The 14,823-nt window shown below is 37.1% G+C and overlaps 1 protein-coding gene across 1 annotated transcript; it reads left to right on the top strand.

Annotated features, from left to right (window-relative positions):
• Positions 1–1,059: 1,059 nt before the first annotated feature.
• CRYZL1 (crystallin, zeta (quinone reductase)-like 1) lies at positions 1,060–12,164 on the top strand (the record flags this gene model as incomplete). The annotated part of the gene is made up of 7 exons (XM_010181586.1): positions 1,060–1,125; positions 3,963–4,040; positions 4,569–4,641; positions 5,279–5,323; positions 9,329–9,397; positions 11,071–11,204; positions 12,053–12,164. Coding segments are annotated over exons 1-7 (577 nt in total), but the record flags the coding sequence as incomplete, so codon positions are not given.
• Between the last annotated feature and the right edge of the window lie 2,659 nt (positions 12,165–14,823).

Here is a 14,823-nt window from a genome sequence, read left to right as displayed (position 1 = left end):
GTGCGTCGTCTCGGTTTCTGGGGGCTTTTCCCGCCGGGGCGCCCTGGGGCGAAAGAGTCTGGGTGCCTCGGGTAGGCTTGGATCCTCTCTGTCTGGTGTCGTTTCTATGCAGGTTCCCTCTGTGCCCGCCCCTCGGCGGGCGGTGAGGGGCTGCTGCGGGTGTTAGGGCGTGGAGGCAGAGGCGGACGCTGGTGAAGCCTCAGCCTCTTCCCCCTGCGCCGAGCTGCTCTCCGGTGTGGTAAAGCACCGGAGTAACAGCAGTGGCGTAGCCGGTGGCACTGACGGAAGTGGGCGCAGCTGGCCGTGGGAAAACCGAGCTGGCCGAGCTTGGGGCTCCCTGCAGGCGGAGCTGGTGAGGGTTGTGCTGGGCCCCGGCTGTCGCTCTGCTCTGCCTCTCTGAAAGAAGAGATGCCTTAGGGTGGTCCTTTACGACACGGGCGTCCCTTGAGGTGTTAGTGCTGACTATTAGAGGCAACATAATGGCCGCATGATTTTCTGCTTTGCTCTTTTTTTTTTCCTGTAACTTGAAGAGACCTCTTCTTAATTTTTTTCCCCTCTCCAAAGGGCTCATGTTTGTTGAGGACAACATATGCCAAGTTGGGAGAGGAGACCAAAAATCCAAGTTGTGATTTATAGTGAAGTCATATGTAGGGTTCCTTGTATTCCTGCACTGGTTATATTTGTCCTTTGCATTGCATTTGTCTGAGGTAGTCAAATTGTGTGCCTTCAAGTCTGGGTGGCAAAACACCCAACTACTGCATTGGACCACCAATCCATAATTCCTGTGTATCGTTCATTGCCTTTTGCTGTACATCCTTAGTCCCTAGTATTTGCTATATTAAGGTCAACAATAATGTAACCTGTTGCAGGTAACGCCAAATCTTGCCTTATCTGTTGATCCGTTTTGCAACTTACGTATTAGAAGGACTCATAGGCCCTGTATTGCTTGCAAGCAATCGCTATTCTGCTTATAAAGTGATTTAAAGCTTTAGTTACTTGTTTGCTCTACAGATACTGCATGTATTACCGTTTGGTTGCTGTGTCTTTTTTCAGATCACTATGAAGGCCTTGTATTGTCAGCAGAATTCACCTGGAGAGGAAATGACATTTGTCTTCCAGGAAAGAGTGAGTTCTGGTCATAATAGCACTATTAATCATTCAGTAGAAGAAGAGAGTGTGGCTGAATGCCACAAGGGAATTGAAACACCTAACTTTTTTGTAGACTTAAAAACAACTGGTGTAATCCTTGCACATACAGGCAGGTAAACAAAGGTATGGGAGGTGTATTTTACCATCATCATGCAGCACTTGGCAAGACCAGTGCTAGATTTCTCTGTGCAGTTTTGGTATCCATATTTTAAAAACAAGTTTTGGAGATGTAACAAATGAACTCTGACTTCATACAGATTCACATCTCCTGGTTGGACTTTTTGGTCACTGAAAAACAGAAAATGCAGCTTGAGAAAGTTGTTATGCTTGGAGTGTTCCTACTGTTTTTTTCTTTCTTCTTGTGAGTTTTTTGCTCTTAGCGAGGATTGAGATTACAGCATAGCGTTTTTCTCAGAGGCATTGATAAGTCTCCTTTGTCTAGCTACTTATTTTCTTTCAACTTAAAGGAACATTGAGGAGACAGGTATTTTTCTGTCAAGTTTAGCTGAAACTATCATGCTAAAAAGTCTTTGTCAGTTTGATGAAAACAGTTGGATAAGTGCATACACGTGAGCTTGTGGCATAAGGCTAAAACAGAATGTCAGTGTATATTGATGCAGTGTGGGTGTCTGAACAGTAGAAAAATGCTTACGTGTATTTGAGGATATGAACCTGTGTTCTCAAATCTCTTACAGGTACGAAATAAATTACTATAGATACCTATGTGTATCTGTGTAATTTAAATACCTAAGTATACCTATAAGCCATATATCAAAATGAAACAGTGTAGTACTAGTGAAAATCTTGCTGAGCAGCTGCAGAGTCCCATCTAAAAAGCTTCCTGAGAACAGAGATGCAACAAGGTGATTTTGATACAACCAAAATGCATTTTGATGGAGCAGTCTAAGATCTGCTTGTGAAACTGATTGTGAAATTGTGTGCTTTTGCTGAAAAAGCTTGTTCAGTTTTCAGCCACACATTTTTATTTCCTTCATTGTAATAGTTTTAGGAGTCGTGCAGCTCTAAGCCAATGGATCAGTTTACTTATCCAGGTGAAAAGTAGGAATTTGTACAAGTTAGTTCCCATCATTGTGATGGATCCATGATTTCTGGCTCTGATACAAAGAAAGGAATGGCAATATGTAGATGCTGGGAACAAGTGGGCCTGACAGCTCTGGTACAGTCTCAGGTAAGCTAAAGCAGGTTTTGAAACTGCACTCCTGTACCCAGACTTTGTCTGCCTACTTGCCTATTTAAATCTCTTTGGACAGGAACTGATTCTGCAGCTGTCTGTGTAATGACCAGCACTATAGAATCTTCATCTTAAAGAGAAATAAATATTGAAAAAAGTGAGGAAAAGGAAAGCTAGTTGGCTGAGGAGATCTTAACAGAATAGAAGGTGGATAACCAAAAGTCAGTAGCTTGATGAAGAATTTCCATAGCAACCCTTCCTTATATGGTGCTTGGTCAGTTCCTAATAGTGACATACTTAAATTATGAAGGCAGGAACTGATTAACAGCACAAACATTTAATCATTTATTTTTGTTTTTAAGACTTACATTCTTTTATAAAGAAAAGCAATTTTATGAGTTATGCATGCCAAAAGGATCATTCTAAAATATAATATAATCTTAAATTTACGTAAATTACTTACGTCCCTTAGAATCTAATTTTTTTTTTTTCCTTAAACTAGAGATGCGGTATTTGCATAGTTCAACAGTTTAGCGGCTTCTCTGTTCTGTGGGACAAAACCAGAGAACCCACTTTGGTTTGTTTGAGGAGCAGGAGGTCAGTCTGACTGGCAAAATGCCTTGTAATTTTAAAGGAATAGCATTTGTTTAACTCAACTGGGGTGAGAAAAAGTTCAGCTCAATATTCCTTGGACAGAGGTTACTGTTCCTGTTGCTAAGCCTATCAGAAAAGCAACAGCTGTTTCTTAGGAAGAGTTTAAAAAAAATCAAGCAAGCAAGCATAAACACTTAAGAATATATCTTAACTTCAGAAGTAGAGACAAAGTGCTCTCATGACTTCCTGGTAAGTGCTCCACTTTCAATTCCAACTGACACCTGCACTGGAGACTACAGTATAACATGGAAATACATTCTTTTGTCTCCAGTACCTGAGTGGAAGCAGTGGAGTCAACAGTCCAGAACTCAACTTGGCTAATTAAATACTTTAAAGTAGCAGTACTGAGCTGCTTAAAATCTTTTCAGATATTGATCCCAAGACCAAAATTTTAAATAGTAAGGCAAGGCTTCGTTAGTAGAACACTTTTGTACGTAAGGTAGCCATCATTTGTGGAACTTAGCAACAATTCTTATCAGTGCTGTTTCTTTGATACCATCTGGACTACTTGAATATTTTACCTCAGTAAGTTTTTCACTACAGTAAGTCAGACATTCGTGTCAAAATTCTCCACTCTTGCAATATAGTTTTTAATATCAAAGTTCTGCTTCCTTCTATTTGTTGGACAGACGCTAGGGGGTAATTACATACTAAAATTGCTTTAGACAAGCCTGTGATATTTAACTTGCAGAAAAGAAAAAAACACAAAACAGAAAAATGCCAGTGGCTGTTGAGGTTTAGTAAGGTCTAGTGGTCAATTCGTAATAGTAGTATACACATACTCAAAATGGTGGTGTAAATCCATTGTGATATCAGTTCCCTTTTCATTGAAAAAGAATTTCTTGTTCTGACTACAGAACAATCTGAAACAAAGACGCTGTGGAAAAGTGCTTTCAAAAGCTTGAGAGGATCCTACTAGCACATTCATGTTGCATTGTATAATGTAATGTCTGTAAATTTGTCCTAGGAAAACCTTCCTCCTACAAGAGACAATGATGTGAAAGTACAAGTTAGAGCCTGTGCACTGAGCTGGATAGATACAAAGGTATTTGCTTATTTTTTTAATAAAAGCTAGAGGTGTTTATAGTTTCTATTGAAGATCTAAGCCAGGGCTTTTGCTGGTAATTGGCACAATTCCATTTATGCCATTTGAGGATATGGCTTTACTGCTAAGAAAGAGGGCCTAGGATTGATGTGGTATTCTTTCATATCTCTTTAAATAAAAAGCACCTGTAATTTTGTTCCTACTTTATGGAGAAAGAGCAGTTGTCATTTGTGAGTTCTCTTACAGTAAATCCCTTTTATCATCCTTTGCATACTGACTTTAAGTCCCAGTTTGGCTTGCCTGTTAATAACTCTGGTTTTATTTTTTTAATATGCTTCTAAATTTAAATACAGAAAACAACTGCAAAGTTTTTAATATTAAATGAGGAATGTTGTATTTTTTTCCCTCAGATAACATTTTGGTTATGGCCCAACTTTCCTACTGTGAATATCAAACACTGTTAAGATGACAATAAATATGCAAATTTTGAGCCTCAGTGAGAATGTTGTAATCATCATTTTTATTTAGCTTCTGTCAGAAATTAAACTGGAGAAGGAGCTTCTACCTGTTGGTCGAGAAATTTCTGGAGTTGTATTGGAAGGTAAGTTAGTATAATTGTCTTGTGAGGATATGAAGCAAGAATTAAGGTCTGGTAATCTAGAACAAATAAATACTGTTTGCATGGTACCCCTTTAATAGTAGGAACTATTTGCTTTCATAATGAGACCTTCCCTAAGTCAATAGTGATACTGAAATTAAAACTAAAAAAAGGAACTGAATTCCTGCATATCTGTTCTGAGTCTTAAAAAAAAATTCCATGACAGCTTTCTAAATAAAATATACTGAGATCTTATGATATTACCTACACGTGCTATATCAATCTTGAATTTATTTGTAAAAATCACTTGTTGGAATAGCAAAGACAAAATAACATTCAGGAATTTTGGCAGTGTTTCACTGGCATATCCACCTTTGATTCTTAGTTTAAAGCCTGGACCTTTCAAACACATACATGTGGGTACTTGCATGTACCTGTGCATGGGGTGCCAAAGTTTAGTGAATTAAACATTTGGTTTTGGTATGTGCATATTTAATAGGAAAAAATCTTATTCACTAGCAGGGTATAATTTTAGTTTTCTGAGCTAGTGATAAACAGTGCTTTCAATTGCATGTTCAATTTCAGCTATTGGCATTTATCTTCATACCTTCTTTCTTCCTTTTCATATATTCTTCATGAGTTGGAAGAAAGGTGACCTTTTTTCAGCCAGATGATGAAGTGGTGGGTAAGTTAATCCTTGTTTGCTTTATCAACTAACACAATTAATAAACTTTTTATAATTGTTGCTACAGCTACAATTAGACATTTATTTTCAAAGATTCAACTAGTATCACATGAGTAAACTCTTACAAGAGAATTGTATTCTAAAAGTGTTCTCTTAGGGAAGTTTTTTGGTTATAAGAATGAATGTTCAGGTCCCTAGCTAGTGTAATCTGTTAGAGTCCTACTGCATTCACCAAATCTTTAAGAATATACACCTGGGTCCAGTTAGGCATGTGGAGTGGGTGTTCTAAAGACAACCATCTGAATACATACAAAATTACTTGTACTTATAACACCATCCTGATTTAATTAATATGTATGTTTTGATTTCTGTGGAAGATACAAAGTCTAGGCTTATATTGCCTGCCTTCTTGAGGATGATATAAAAATATACTTTTAACTGCTGGTGACGATTCTCTTGTTCAAGCACACTGAAGTCTCTTCAGTTTCTTCTAAGTCATGTCAATTCCTGTTTGAGTAAAGAAATCAAGAGTGGTCCCAGCTTAAACATGCAAGTTCTACTGGATTTTCTGAATTGCCAAAAGTAGTGCACGTACTCAGGTGTTTTGCTAAATGCAAGGCCATATTTAAAAAGAAACAGATTCCAGGTGCGCACTTTCCAGAATCTTCATTTTTACTGGACATTAGAATTCTTGCAAGTGGGTGTGTTTCCCCCCTGACTTAACCACAGTGAGTCCATGCTTTATGATCCTGCTATGACATTATTATCAAAGAAACCCATCAGAAGGGCAAATGGTAATCACTGTACTTCTTTTGTTTGTTGTTTAAAACAGACTTCCAGGTCAAAAAATCACATGGAAAGTGTTTAGGACTTTTCTTTTCCTGGTAAAACTTTGGCAGTCCTTTCATATCATTAGCTTAAATATAATGGAATAAGATGTATGATTATTATTATTATTTATCCACCACAGAAGTTGTAATTATTACAGTTGGGAAATAATACTCCATTTTATGGGTACAGAAGTGGCTTTGCTTTGTCTAATAAAGCAGAACGGTTATGGCCAGACATTTTCTGGTCTTACATATGAATTAACTTTGAACTATGAATAGTAAAATTATTGTGAATAGTATTGCTGATTTGGTTAAATATCTTACTGATACATGCTGCATCTCTTGAATATTTTAAAATAGCATTTGTGTTCAAATCACCTTCTCTTGTAGTTGAAGGAATACAGTTTTAGTAAGCAGTTAGGGAAAAAGCCCTCTGATAATACATTACTGTACCTGAAAGGTCTAAATGATATTCTAAGAGGCTGTAGGAGGGTTGGGGTTTTCTTATGAATTGAGACTTGATTCCATTCTTGTTAATTCAAATATAGAATAAGTAGTTTGAATCAGATGAGCTATTTCAATGTCAATCTGACATTAAGGGAATGGAATCTATACTTGGGTCATGAAAGAAGCAAATTCATTCTGTCTGAGATGTCTGTTGTCTGCGGTTTTTGTTCTTGAATACTGAATATATTTTTGTGATTGCAGGTACAGAAAAGTCAGAATTACATGTATGGACATAGGGAGATGAAGAAAACAACATTAAATATTTTTAGCTCAAAAAGAAAGAAAACTCACTTCTTTAAATACTGAAATCTCATAGCATTCACTTTCAAACAGCTGTTCAACCTTATGCATCCAATTTAGATGCTATAAAGACAAAAGATAGGAGTGAAATATTTTCATTATGGTAAATCTTTCCTAACAAGCACACTTCCCAGTTGCTATTGCTCTGAGTTTATATGTAGTTAATGAATGAGCAGATTTAAAAGAAAATGAGCTGTTGCCAAACGGTTCAGTTACCTGTGTGCTTAATAACATTGAACTGCCCTAAAATGTGCAGTTGTCAGAAAAAATATCTCTATTTGAATTTTACAAAAAAGCTTGTCCCTCTTTCGAAGAGTATAGTCCTGGTGTGTACTCCTTACTGAGTTTAACAGCAGTAATATGGTACTACAGTCCTTAATTTATTAACCTACTGTTTTTCATGTAAGAGTAGTGCTGTGCTCACTGGAAGTACTTGGTGTGTCAAATAATTAATCTATTCCTAAAATCATGCCAAGAATTATTTCTCGCTCTTCAAGTTTTTCTGATCCTTATTTAAACTTCCAGAGGAGATTCTTCTGTCCGTATATGTATTCTCTTGTACATAATCATTTGTTTGGTTAAAAAAAAATACAGTAGTAAAACCAGCCAAAAATAATTTGTTTTGAGCTACATTCTTGATTTCGTTTCAAAGTTAATCAGTTTTATTTGTTGCTCTTAAAATCTTTTAGCAATCAATTATGCCATGTTTTTCATCAAAGTAAGTGCAGGGAAAAATATTTTGAGAGTTAAAGTGGCCACTAATACTTGAAGAGAGAAACTTAAATATAAATGTACCTGCTTGGATTTACTGTTGGTTAGCCAGTTTGTGTGTCAGTTCTTCCATATGCCCTGTTACTGAATACATAAATAATCAACACACGAAAGCCCTATGCTATGTGGAGTATTTCTGACAAGTAAGGTGAAAAATCTGATTTTGTACTTGTGTCAAATGCTTGATGCGTTATAGCACACGTAAATTAAAGGCCTGTACTTCATGTTGGAGCTTCCGTAAGCATTATGAGATATACTGAGGAGCTCAGTTCTTCAAATGCCGTATGTCTTTCCCACAGTGTAAGGATCATGTTTTTGTGAATGGTTTTAGAGACCCTGAAATCGATGTGAGTTGACAGCAATGTATAATCACTCCTTGGAGGCTATCTTGAGTGTTAGGAGATAATGTGACTTGTTCCTGAACTTTTGCTTCTGCCAAGAAAAGGAATGTCTTCATGTATTATTCATTCTGTGTTTTGCTTTTTCTATAGTAAGCTGTTAGAATGCAAACTGGTTTAAGTGCTGAGGCTATTTTAGTTTACTATAAGAATATTTTTCTTAATGTTTGAAATATGGCATTGCATTAATAGTGAAAAACTGAAAGATTAAGGATTTAGGATAGAAGAGATATTTCTTAGGGTCATTCTTTCATATATGTTTATATTTTGCATGCTAAGTTAAAGGATTAGAGAATGATTTAAGCTAGGAAAATAAGACAGAATTGACAGTGATGTTGTAAGAAAGTGTGTTCTGTTCTGAGATTCTTGCCCTTCTTGCATTATTTCCTAATTGCACAATAGCTGCTCCAGATAGCTACTTTAGACTTTTTTTTATTATTCCATAGATAAACCCTTTGAGAGATCTGATGTATACAAGCATTGGTCACGATTTTTAGTGGGAATTGTGAAAGACTGGAAATAGCAGCCAAATTTGTTGAGAATTTTTGCCAAAGTCCATGCTTTGGTCTAAATGGAGTATAAGATTTGTATGGGAGAGGGAAGAAAACACTGTTTTACCAAGGAAAGAGGGTACATAGATTCAGAAGACTGATCAGATGCCAGAACCTACTGTTCATTAATTTCTTTCTTTGGCCAGCGGAGGAAAAAAAAACACAGTTATGACCGGGATGGTTTTCTTTTTTTCTGCTGCCTGTTCTGTGTTCGCTTTCTCCATCTTCCATGGGTGGGGTTTTTTCCTTCAATTCCTCTTCTCTATTCCACTTTTTTAAAACTTACATTCACGGAGTCTTGCTTGTTCTTCCTTTGCTTCCTTCTGTCCCTTTTTGCTGCCTTTACTAACAACACACGTATGGGCACTGGAAGAGTAGAGGTATCTGTAGTTTGGCTTGGTCTGTGCCCATCTGCAATACCAGAGCTTGATTTTGTTCTTTGTTAGCCATGGCCCAGAGTAGAAACAGGAGCACTCATCAGAGTGAGAGCAGTGTGAAATGAGTTCAGACAGGACCTGATAAAAATGAAGCGTGGCAGTAGCAAAAAGCATGCAGTAGCGTCCCCAACCCCAAAATGCTGTTTGGAGCACCTCTGGAGCCATCTTGTGCACTGTGCCCATAGCGATTACAATATATTTTTTTTTTCAGGAATTTTGCCCCTGGATTCTGAAGAGTCTGGTCTTTGTGAAGTTGTTCTAGTTCATGAGCATTACTTGGGTACGTAGTTCATGTAGTTTGCTAATATTTACATTTCCTGTATCTTTTGACTTCAGTTTAGCTTTTCTAATGGGGAGCTAATTAACTTGGACAAAGTTGGACTTGTCGCTATACAGAACAAGTTTGCCCAATTTGGACATTCTGTCTACTCCACCTCTTCAGAGAAACTTTGAATGTACTCTCAAGGGTTTGGGTTTGGTTTTTTTTGCTGTTATCATTTAATGAGTTAATGTTTTGCCTAAACCACACAAGCTGACTTTTTTTTTCCTTTTTTCCTTCTAACTTCCCTCTTCGTTGCTACATTGTCTTTCTACTTTTTCCTCACCTCACCTGTCACAAAATTAAATAAGAAATTTGCTTTTTTCCTCACTTTGGCTCAATCCAGAAATATCACTTGTGACTGGGCTAACAAATTGAATAAAATTAGCAGACTAGAAGCTGGAGAAATTAATTTTCAGGGAATAAGAATCAGGGAAGACCTAGTATTGAAAGATTCATTTGTTTATGTTGACTTATTTGAAGATGAAATCTTCCTGACTTAGCTATAACACTTTTTGCAAAGTAAGTCATTAACTTGTGCAGATGAATATATAAGTTTTATTATTTCTTACGCTTAAAAGTATAAATCAAGCAAAATGAAATCTAGAGGTCTGTGCTGCCTTATCACTATCTACAGTAACTACAGGCAGAAAATATTTTTTATTTTATATTACATTTAGTAGCTTTGTGATACGTAGTATGAACTGGCTCACTGAGTGATGATCCCTAATATTTTTTTCCAACACACTGATAAATGATCCCAGGTGATCATATTGCTTATGTTGGTTTATAGCTTCCCTGATTTGGGCTAAACTGTCAATTCTTATGCTTAAAGGGGCAGGCCAAACTTTTCCAGTCTCTTTTCTTTCTAGTGTGCCTCAAAAGGATTGTGCTTACTTCAGTTCTATGCTAGACTCTCAGCTGGGTTATGATTTTTCTAGCTTAATATCAAGATCTCCATTAAATCATGTAAATTGCTGACATTAAAATTGGTGTTTGAACTTGTGATTTCTAGTTAACGTAGTAGTTCATTAATGTTACCTCCCCAGGCTTTTATGCATGTAGATAGAATGGGAAAACTCTTACTTGTCTTGTAGGTTGAGACAACAGAAAGCAGAGATGACAAATCATGTTATCTTGACCTTTATCTCTCTTAGAAAGTGCTATAACCTCCAGGAGCTGTAGAGAAAGAGAATTAGGAGCTCATGGGTTGGAACTCGCATTAATATGTTTTCTGTCAGAATTGTCTTTTGTGAAAAGGAGAAGACGCCTCCTCAGATCATTTCTGTCAGGAGGTTATGGTACAAAGTGTGTCTCTTTCTTTTCCTGATTTAAATACTGTATTTGTATTTGAGCTTGCTCACAGGAGTGCTGCACAAGCAAACTTGATTACTTGATAACAACTGCCTTTTCCACTTCGACTCCTTATAGCTGACTTAACACTGCCGTGGGCCACAACATCAGAATCTTGCCTTTGTGAAATAGATCAACATTGCACCTGCAGATGATTTGACTTCTATGATTTTCTTTCATGTTTTAAAAATGGATGAAGTCTAGAAAGTAACTCTGAGTGAAATGTCAGGAACTTGCTGCTTTTTTTTCCCTTGTTTTGTTTGTTTTTTCACCAAAATTAGTTCGTAAACCAGAAAAAGTTTGTTGGGTTGAAGCAGCTGGGACTGTTCGTGATGGTGTCCGAGCATACACGGCTTTACACTACCTTTCCCAAGTCTCTCGTGGAAAAACTGTCCTTGTAATGGATGGAGCAAGTGTAGGTAACAACTGTGCAATAATAATAATAATAATATTTTTGGAACAGAAAGATTACTTCTGCCATAAACAACTGTCTTATCACCAGAACAACTGGATTTCTTACAACATACTAAACTTATCAAGCCTTGTATTTTACTCCTGGCAGTGTCCTTAACTTAATGGATTAATAGGAAAGGCCCTCCCATACAAGGCACTGAGCCAAGAATTCAGTCCTTTACATACCGTGTGGGTAGTGAAGAGGTAGTTCTCTTCTGGTGTTTTTACATTGACATAGTTTTACCCTAAGCCCTCAGGTATATCTGGAGGAAAGTGTCTTAATTTTTCTTTCCTTCCCCACCACTGCTTTTTAACTTCTCTTAGATATAAATAATTTCATGTGTGTAACTGCAGTCGTTATTGCTAATGAAGATGTGGAGAGCTTGCCTCAGCCAAGACTCGTTAATGTAAATGTGGCCGGGGCTTTTTCCTTGGTGGCTTTTTTCTTGGTAGCACTTCTTCCTTCAAGAAGCAAGCAAGCTGAAAGCTACAGGTTGCAATTGTAGTTATAGTACTTGTGTTACTTAAAGTAGAATCTGAGCTATTTTATTGAAGAGGAGAACTAGTTAACTCCTAAAAGTTTGTTCAGAGCTTCCCAGTTAATTATAAGATTTTTTTTTTGGCCTCACTTGGAACAGAAGCAGATCTGTGAATATTTGAATTCTTGATTCAGGTGTGTTTTATTGAAGGAGTCAGTTGCTTTCTGGATACTCTCTTGACGTCTCCTGAATGTCCTTTGGAATATAATCTTTCTTAAACTACACCAAATTGTTGCTGTAAATAAATTCATTTACCTCTTTTCTTCTGCAGCCATTCGGTACAATAGCTATTCAGTTAGCACAACACAGAGGAGCTAAAGTAATCTCTACTGCATACAGTATTGAAGATAAGCAGTATCTGGAGAGGCTTAGACCTCCTGTGGGTGAGTTATATTCTTCAGTGCTAAAGTTTATGCTAGAGAATGTCTTGAAATTATTATTTTATTTTTTTTTTTAGTCTAAGGAGTTATTTCAGTAGCTGAAAACTGAAATACAAATTTATAAATAGTCTAAATACATAGTTTTAAAATTTGTTCTGTATTCAATAGGTATTTAATCCATATTTTAGCTGTATTTAATAGCATTTTTATTCTTCTTATAAGTTCTGATGACTGTCTCTCGGTATTTTCCATCTTGCACAATAGAGCTTGAGCACTGACTTTTGGCCTAACTACTCAAGAAGTCTTTTCATTTTATAAAATTGTTGCTTGTGAACAAGAAGAAAGCATTACTAAATCACGAGTCACAGGATGTAATCTAGGTACCTGAACCAGAGTTCAGATGTAATCATATGCTTGAGAAACAGTATTCCTCAGACTCAAATTACTTCTAAGAGTATTTATCAAGCTGTGTGGCAGCTCACTTTTAAGTGCTGTCGTAACTGCAGCTGTGGATGCTCAATGGCTCTGCATTTTCATATTTTCCAAATAAGCTTTGCATTAGACGTAATACTTCTAGCCATCTATTACTTCTTCCATTTCTTCTCTTTGGTGCTTAATTTTTTGGGAGGTTTTCCCTCAAAATAAGTGCATTTGGGCCATGGGAAAAGACTCTATGTAAAAACTACTAGCATCTTTCCTGATCAAACTTTTTCTTATTTCAGTGTTTCTTGTTTCAGTGGAGACAAGTAGAATATTTATTTATTCCATTTTAAAATGGCATGGGAAAGTCCTGTTTGCCAGCAGTCCATGAACTTTGCTGTACAGTCAACAAAAGTTTAAAACTAGTGTCTGATACTTCCTCCTCAAAAGGCAAAAACTGCCCCAGTATAATCACCAGGTTTATTTTTCAGTGTATGATTTTTGTTGTCATTCAAAGAAGTATGAGTAGCTGTGTCTCTTATAAGAGTCTCTTTGTGAGGAAAGCACTGTGTAGCCAGTTACCATGTCTACCTATATTACAGTTGCGTCAATCAAAACATACATGGGTAAAGATGAGATCTGATTTAAAAGATGTCAAGGATACTGACTCCTCTGACTCCTTTCTCCTTTGTTTTGCATAGTAATATTGTCAGCAGTCTTGGCTTCCCAGATGGAGAATTGGAGCAGTTTTCAAATCTCTTCTCTTGTTCTTACTGACTCACTAAAATCAGGCATTGCTGATACGCAGGTGCACATAGTATTGTCCTTGTGTTCTCCCTGCTGGCTCAGGAATAGCAAGCTTGCAGAGGGATTAAATAAGCCAGAGAGCTGCTCTTTAGACACAGAGAGAACAGAGTTCTTGTCAGTTTTAATTCCTCTCTGGCTCCCGAGAGCAGATCTGGCAGGGGAAGCACAGAGACAACACAGTGTGCATGTGCATTCTGGGGCTGCACGTTCACACACATCTGCAGTGTTGGGGAGCGATTCACTTCCAGCCTACCAAGTGGGTCTTTAGCTCTTCCCGTAGTGGCTTTGGAGTGCTGATAATGCAGCAGGAAGTGGAGTGCTGTGCAGAGGTTGGTACACAAGAGCACGGAGAAAGACACTTTTGCTGTCTAACCTTAATGATCTTCAACAGGGAACTGCACAGTTCTGTAATGGGAATTTGGGAATGTAATATTGTTGTCTAAGATCTGGCAGACTTACTTATCTAAATTTTTATATTTCCTTTATTTTTTGCAAGTTCACAAAATAGCTGGTTTTTTCCTTATCTCAGAAGTCTTTTTTTTTACTGTAATAATAGATATTACATCAGAATTTAAAGCATTTTTGTGAATGCTGTTGTGGAGGTTTGTTATGCCAAACGTTACAGGGTGAAAGAGTAAAAACATTACAAAGCAACATTTTAGTCTTTTGTATTATGGTATATTTTGCTAATGATATGAAAACTTTATTAGCTAAGAAAGGACTTTGCAGTTAATTTTATTATCACAATCCCATCAGCACATATGAATATGACTTTAGCATATTTACTTTCTGCTGGCGTGTTTAAGTTATTGAATGTTAATGTAAAATAAATGCTTTAAGTAACCCAAGCGTAGCCAGCTATATCTAAGCTGGCTTCTAATGTCTGTGGGTGGAGGCTTTTTCAGTTTTCTGCTTGTTTAGTGGGGGTTTTTTTGTTTAGTTTTTAGCAAAAGTTTATCAGTTGTCAAAGAGCAGCAGTTTGTGTTATTAGTGTATAACATAATTAGTTGCTTCATAAAATGGCTGAAATAACCATCTTTTGCTGTAAAAAAAGGCCATTGCAACATTTTAATTGCAACTTTACTTCAAATAAAGAGATGTAACCTGGGGAGAGCGTTAAAGAGGGAAACACCGAGTGTGAAAGCAAAAAGCCACTGGTTTTGCATTTTGGGTCTTTTAGTGAGGCACTGGCACAGGTTGCCCAGGGAAGTTGTGGATGCCCCCTCCCTGGAAGTGTTCAAGGCCAGGTTGGACAGGGCTATGAGCAACCTGGTCTGGTGGGAGGTGTCCCTGCCCATGGCAGGGGGTTGGACTGGATGATCTTGTTTCACACTAGAGACAATTATTACGTAACTAGTGTGATGAGTTTCTATTAAAGAACAGAAGGACAAAATATATATACATACATATACATACATATATATACATACATATA

The sequence above is a fragment of the Mesitornis unicolor genome, unplaced genomic scaffold, assembly GCF_000695765.1.
Source record: "Mesitornis unicolor isolate BGI_N332 unplaced genomic scaffold, ASM69576v1 scaffold33883, whole genome shotgun sequence".
NCBI lineage: Eukaryota > Metazoa > Chordata > Aves > Mesitornithiformes > Mesitornithidae > Mesitornis > Mesitornis unicolor.
This window is presented reverse-complemented; position numbering and strand designations above follow the sequence as displayed.